We start from the raw sequence: 7,308 nt of genomic DNA on the forward strand, positions 1-7,308 counted from the left end.
ATTACACGGGAACGTACCCTTATTTCTTAGTGATGTGTAATGAAGTATTTAGAGGCAAAAACATGGCAATTATGTAATTTACCATAAAATACTTCAGCAAAAAATAGATGCAGCATATACGGCAAAATGCGGGCAATTATTGTCTAAGTAGTGGCCATGAAGGTGTTCTCCATGGTTCTTTTTACTTTTTTTGAATTATTGGTATGCCTCTGGCTGGTGGTGAGGGGCCAAAGTGACATAAGTGAAGCACAAGCGAAGGCCAGGGCCGGCCACCCACTGAAAAAGCTCTGTAAAGTCTACCCAGTGCCAGCGGCCCCAGCATCTCAGAGACCCCTTAATTCTGCCTTCCATGAGCCAGATCAGCCCTGTCACCTGTTTCTAGACTCCGAGCCTGGAGAGGACAGCTCTCCTGAAGGCTGGAGGAAGCAGGTGATGGCTGGCTGGCTGAGTGATGGGAGGGATTTGCGAAGCAAATACACACCGGTGTCTGCCCCGGCACCCACCCGCAGCTGCCCCCAGGGCTGAGGTTTGTTTACTGCCTCTTCTGGCGTGGCCCACCTGCCCGCCAAAAAAATACCTACATTTACATGCCACTGTGCTCACTGTGCTTCCCGCCCCCCCACCAGCTCTGTCCCCTGAGGAGTCCCTCCTGCCTGTCTCCCCAAGTGGAAGCCCCTCCGAATGTGTCCCCACCCAGCCCCAGCCCCCACCCTGGGCTCACTGTGTTGTCAAGGCCAGGCCTCACCTTTGTGCCCACAGTCTCCGGTGTGAAAGGCCCTGCAGCCTCTGCTCCATGGACCCCTGCTCTGTGACCTGGGGCCAGTCCTTTAGCCTCGCTTAACCAGGGGCCTTTGTGCAGGGAACTGTGACTTCAGGGACAAATGCTGGGTACCAGTGCCAGCATGACCAGCATGACACTTTCAGGGGGCCTCAGAGCTCCCGCTCAGAGGCCTGAGGTGAACTTACTAGAGGTCTGGGCCCTGCCCTCCTTCCCTCTCCCAGACCTCCTTCCCTCCTCTCTCACAGCCCCCGCTTCCAGGGAGGAGCCCCCCAGCCCCACATGGGGTGTTAGCATGGACAACAGGCCCGGGGTAGACGGCGGGGACTCCACAGCGGGCTCAGGGGCAGCAGAAACCCAGAAACCTCCCCCTGAGCTGAGAGCAGAAAGCTGATGTGGCCCCACCCTAAAATCCAGCACATCACCCCACCCCCAACCCCAGCCACTGCCCCAGCCACTGCCCCACCCGCCCCATAGCCCCAATGGGCCAAGTGGGGAGGGGAGGGGAGGGGAGGGGAGGGGAGCGGAGGGGAGGGGACATGGGGTCAGGAATGTAGGGCAGGGCAGAGTGTGAGCAAGTGGCTGCAGCAGGATTCTTGAAGGCCAGAGAGTTGGATGCAGCCTGGGTCCCTGGCGTGTCCCCCCCCCCTCCGCAGCCCACCCCTGTGGAACCCTGGGGTGGATTCTGTCTTCAGGCGACCCCCACACGGCCATGCTCTCCACCTCCCCCCTCTCCATCACGGTCACCACGCCCAACTTTGAGGGCAGAGGCTGGTCTTTCTCCCCACACCCCGTAGTACAACACTCCCAAACATAGGACAGGAGCGGGGCTAGACCCCCTGGGGCACAGGGTCACCCCTCCAGTACCTCTACCACCGAGAAAAAGCACAGTTTAGACAGAGCCTGTGAGGCAAGATGCGCCTTCCATTTGATCTCAGAATCCCACTCCTGGGAATTTAGCCTGAGAGGAAAACCGGGCCAGTGTTCGGGCATGTACGGACTACGGGGTTCAGTGCAGACTGTTCATAAGGGCAAAAATTCGGAAACAACCCAAATGCCCAATACTAGAGCTGCTTGAATAACCGAGGATACAGCTTACCATGGGACGCTAGGCAGCTATAACAATGGTGTGTGGGCACAGCTTAACAGTTCAGCAATCCCACCCCACCCCCCACCCCCCGTAGGACAGGATACAAAGCCCATACGTGCAGTGACATCAGTTTGTAAATGTTTCTTTGTGTAGATAAAGGGCTAGAAGGTTCATAATGCAGCGTGTTCATATAAGTCACAGTGGTATCATAGATCATTTTTTGCATTTGTCCAGTTTTCTCCGTGGAGCACGCATTATTTTTTAACACACACACACACACACACACACACACAAATATGTATTTTCAAAAAACGAGTTACATGAATTGACCAAGCTGAGGCACTGGCCTTCCCCTGGGGCACAGGACACAGGGAGGTCCGGCTTCTCCAATGAAATCACAATCAAATGAAAGCCAAAGCAGGTCTGAAATCTGCCCCGGGAATGTAGTCTGCACTGGAGGGGCAGTGCCACATCCTGCCTGGAATTACATGTGTCTCAGAGACTTAAGGCTCAAAGAGCCCTTACAGACCATCTCACCCAGTGTATAGACTGGAACAGGCTGGAACTCTACCGTGGGTACTGCTGATTCCCCAGTGACTAGAACAGTGCCTGGCATATAGTGGGTACTCAACAAAGGTTTGTTAAACGACTTAAAGAAGTCTGATAAAGGCTAAGAGATGGGTCCTCTGGGCCAGGTAGGCTTCCCCACAGCCCATCAGCCTAGGAGGGCCCTTAGATGTGGGATCCCCACCCCAGGTAAAATTGCTAGGGAGTTTTTTAAAAACCCAACCCTCAGATCCCAGCCCTAGAAATACTGATACAGTTGGTCTGACATGGGACTCGGAAGCTGATTTTTTTTTTTAAGATCCCAGGGGGATTCTCAGGTGCAGAGCGCCTTAGAAGACATTCAGGCTGAAGGAAACACACTCTGAGAAGAGAAAGCCTTGCCAAAATCGCCCAGCGAGTAAGTGACAAAGCAGGAGAACCATGCCCCTGGGGCTACTGATGCAAGTGTCCTGACCCTGGGGACCCGGGCCTTCCTCCATATTTACCTCCATGTTTTCTGGGTGCTGACCTCCAATGTCCACCCTCCTGGGGAAGTGAATCAGGCTGGAGGATAGACGGGGAACCCCACAAGGGGCCCCTTCTGACCCTATTCCTTGTGATCCCCCAGCCCTGGACAATACAGGTTCAGAGGCCGAGAGCCCCCAAACGGTGCTCCAAGGAAGGCACTTTGACAAACGTTGGGAGCTCAGTTTCAAGATCCAGTTCACCTGCACTCCCAACTTACTCCTTGGGGGCTAGGGCCCACCCCTCTGGCGACTCAGAGAGATCTTCAAGGAACTGGGTGTCAGACTGAGGGGCGGCCCTGCACAACTCAGGGCCAGTTCCCCACAGCTGCTGGCCAGGAGCCACATTAAATCCTCTACAGTCCCCTGGCTCTGATCAGCCGCTCCAGCCCCGGCCTCTGCTGCCTTCCACCAGCGGGAGGCGCAAGGCAGTGGTCCTGGCCACACTCTCCTGCAAGAACAGGCATGGGCCTGCTCTCCCTTCCCTGCCAAGGTCCTGACCTGCTCCAGGATCTGCTGCTCAGACCCCTCCCATCCTCTCACCCCAGAGTTAATGTACAATCTTCACCAGGAGCTCTAATTATTCAGGCAGCTCTAATTAGCCTTCCCCACTTGGCCCTGTAGAGCCTGGCCAGAATCTGAAGGCTGCCCCAGACTCCCTCCTCCACCAATGGCCCCCCTTCCCACCTCCCAGCTGACCGGCCCTCTGCCCACCAAGGGGGCCCCTCGCTTCAACAAATCCATTCCATCCAGCCCTTACTGGGCATCTCTTGGGTATCAAGCATTGGACTAGCCTGGAACTCAGTCAAATCGCAGACATGGGCACCAGCAGGCAGGGTGCAGGGTGAAGGCCCAAGGGCACCAGAGTTGAGGATGGAGCCAGAAAGATTCTGGTAAGGGTGCGGCACAGAGAGAAGGGCTTAAAGCAGTGCAGCTCACACTTTAAGGCACCAAATCCCATGGGGATCAGCAGGTGGAGTCTGAGGGGCAGGCAGAGGTCAGAGACTCCGTACTTCCAGCTAGCTTCTAGATGATGCTGCTGGACCGAGGACTACACTCCGAGTAGGGAGGACTTCGCAGTGCTTAGAAATCATTCTCTCATTGACTCTGAGTTCCAAGAAGGTGAGACACACCCGAGGCCCCCGTGCCCAGCACGGTGCCTGTGGACACCCTGAGCAGATGAATGGTGTGATTAATGAGTTAATCCTGGCAAATTGCCCAGCGTTAGATGGCCCTCCAGAGAAATCTCCAACTAATCATGAAACGACACAATCCCAGAGAGGAGTTTGTGCCAAGCAGTGCAAAGCACAGAGGAGGAAGGGTTAATTCTGCCAGGTTGGGGGAGGAGGAACTGGATCTCTCAGTAGAGTCACTTTGCACTAGGTCTTAGAGGGTGGGTCAGATTTACCCAGGTGGAGACTGGCTGAAGGGCGGGGGCAACTCAGGAGCAAAGGTAAAGATCCCTAGAACGTGGCATAGTTTCCAGGGATCAGAGCAGTATCGCGCACCTAGAGCTTCAGAGGGTGCGAAAGGGGAGGTGGGAGAGGAAATAGAAAATTAAGTAAAGGTGCCAGGAGCCAACCTGGGAGGGGGGGCATCCATTGATGGAGAGTCGGGGGCTGTTGGAGGTGTTTGCACAGGGAGCAGGCACCCTGCAGGAGAAGTGCTATTGGAGGTCACCAGGTCCTGCCCCAGGGTCAAAGTGGGCTGGAGGAAGGGAAGGGCCAAGGCGGGAGGGAGCTATGTTGGGAGGTGACAGAATCTCTTTTGAGGGGATGAGGGCTGTATGGAAAGCAAGAAGATCCTTCCCCTGATTCTGACAGATCTCAGAGATACTTAAAAACCACTCACTTTGGGGGCACCTGGGTGGCCCGGTCAGTGAAGCATATGACTCCTGATTTCAGCTCAGGTCAGGATCTCACAGTTTGTGGGATAGAAGCCCTGCGTCAGGCTCTGTGCTGGCAGCCTGGAGCCTGCTTGGGACTCTCTCCCTCTCTCTCTGCTCCTCCCCCTGCTCTTTCACGAGCGCAGCGCATGCATGGGCTCTGTCTCTATCTCAGAATAAATAAATAAACATTTATTAAAAAAAAAAAAAAAGAACCCACCCACTTTGTGCTCAGCCCTGACCCAGGCACTAAGCAACAGAGAAGATGATCATTTCCCAAGAGCTCCCAGTGCTGTTCAGACACAAGGTGGGGGGCTTCCACCATCTGCCCCCATTTCCCCCACAGCCCCCACATTCTCTCCTCCTTCCCTCGGTGTTACGGGAGGTGTTTACCGAGTGTGCACCATGTGCAGGCCAGTGTCAAGTAGCAGGCCTGGCCAGAGCAGCAGCCAGGGGCCCCCGGTCTGTGCTCTCAGTGGGGAGGGGGTGGGGGCGGACTGCACAGCTGCCGGCCCAGATGTGGTTCCACCCCCATCCTCTGGGGAAATGAGCAAGAGAAGTCAAATCTAGTGAGGGCGAGGCCATGTGGCTGAATGGGGAGGGGAATGAGAGAGGCACCAGGAAGGGTAAGGAGAGCAGGTAGGCTGGAATTCCCAAGCGGAATCCCCGGCTGGCAGAGATGGCCCTCCAAGCCCCAGTCCTGCTGGATTCCCCTTCCTACAGGACGAAAACCAAACTCCCAAATACCCTGGGAGACTCCAAGAGAGCCAGGTGACTCTCACCTTCCAGGCCAAGCCCAGAGTCACACCTGGGTTGAGGGTTCCAGGGCTGTCCTCTAAAACCCCCAGACAGGAGGCACTTTGTGGCTGGCTGGTGTCCTGATGAGTAGGGAGCAGAGGAGGGTGGGTTTATCCTATAGGCAGCTGGGCGGATGGGGAAGGGGAGGATGTGCCAACTTAGCACAAGTCCCCAGACTGAACGCGGGACAAAGGCAGCCCGCCCTGCTCTGGAGCCTGGCTGGAGAGGTGGAGAAACTTCTCTACCCACTCACTCCTCCACCCCCACCCCCCACCCCCGAGACTCACCCAACTGCTCCTTTGAAGATAAACCTATTCGCTCTGCCTAATTCCTTTCCTGCCCTACGCCTGCTTCAGGCCTAGGCCTCTCCAGGGACTTGAATAGACTCCCTGCTTATCCAGACCCTGGGGGGGTGACCGCCAGAATTAATTAATGTTTGTAAAGAGCTCGGGAGATCCAGGGACCGGGGACCCAGGGGCGCCAGACGAGCCGCGCAGGAAATTGACAGGGGGAGGCGGAGAGAAGGGGTCAGGACCTAGGACTCCTGGTAGGGAAGGGCCGAGAAGTGACTCCTACTTAAGGGGGGCAGGGTAGGAGAGAGCTAGAAGGAAAAGGTGCGACCCTCCAAAGGTGCGACTGGTCCCTAACAAGAGGATTTCGCGCTCCAAGCTGACCCTGCCTTCCCCCACAGCTCCGCCCCACCCCCAGGCCAGTCACATCCAGGCCCGGATGCCGTCCCCATCTCAGGCCCCAGCCACCCACCTGCCCCGCCTCGGGACCACCTGCAGAGGAAGTCTCGGCCTCTCCTCCGGCCCTGAAGAAAGTCGAGCGCGCGAGGGTGGAGGCTTCGCGGAGGGGGCGCCTCCTACCAACTCCCGCATCGCGCCCGACTTCTACCTGGGCAAACACTTCCTTTCTCTAAAAGAAGGAGGCGAGCCGTTACCCCGCTCCTTGAAGCTGGGGACTTCCAGGTCTTCTGTCGGGTGGGGGGGGGGGGGGGGGGCGGCGGCAGGATGCACGCAACTGGTACCGCGGCCCGCGGCGCTCCCTCCTTGCCCGTGCCCCCCTCGAACTCGGCTCGCTTACCCCAAAGTGCTGATGAAGCCATTGACGGAGCCCTCGGCGTACAGGGAGACGATGTCCCCGATGTGGAGAAAGCTGGACATCTCGCTCATGGCTGCGGCCCGCCGGAGACCCGGGGCGGTCGGGGCTCCAAGGGGCGCGCGGCCAGGCTCGGTTCAGTGGACGGACGTGACCGTGGAGGCCGGAGGGGCGCGCCCCCACCCGCGAGCAGGGCGCCCGGCGCGGCCAGGGCGGGCTAGCGGCCACCGGAGCGGAAGGCTGCGCGGCGCGGCCCGGGAGCCGCCGGTGGCGTCCGGGTGAGGAGGTGCCCGCGTCTCTGCGCGCCCGCCGCCCGCCCGCCCGGCCCGGCCCGCGCGTACCTGCAGCGTAGAAGGAGCAGGAAGTCTGGGGCCGCCACACACACATGTAAATCCCGCCCGGGAGGCGGGGAAGCCACACCCCGGCACCCCCCCGCCCCCGCCCCGCCGCCGCCGCCGGCCCGCCGGCACCCATGTGCGCCGGCCTGCCTCCCCGCGCCCTGCGCCCCTCGCGCGTCCCGGGCCAGGCCTCCCGGGTGCCGACCAGGACGCCTGCCCTGCGCTACTCCGAGGAGCCCCAGAGCTCC

The 7,308-nt window shown here is 58.5% G+C and overlaps 1 protein-coding gene across 3 annotated transcripts in view; it reads right to left on the bottom strand.

The window, feature by feature from the left end:
• Positions 1 to 6,908, bottom strand: part of ITPR3 (inositol 1,4,5-trisphosphate receptor type 3) — a 67,309-nt gene extending 60,401 nt beyond the window's left edge. For all 3 annotated transcript variants that reach the window (XM_039241804.1, XM_039241805.1, XM_039241803.1), the window contains exon 1: positions 6,708 to 6,908. In XM_039241804.1, coding sequence (XP_039097735.1) covers positions 6,708 to 6,796 — 89 coding nt within the window. In that variant the 5' untranslated portion in view covers positions 6,797 to 6,908. The remainder of the gene's footprint in view (positions 1 to 6,707) is intronic.
• Between the last annotated feature and the right edge of the window lie 400 nt (positions 6,909 to 7,308).

This window comes from Hyaena hyaena, unplaced genomic scaffold, assembly GCF_003009895.1.
Source record: "Hyaena hyaena isolate Hyena2069 unplaced genomic scaffold, ASM300989v1 scaffold_202, whole genome shotgun sequence".
In the NCBI taxonomy this organism is placed as follows: Eukaryota; Metazoa; Chordata; class Mammalia; order Carnivora; family Hyaenidae; genus Hyaena; species Hyaena hyaena.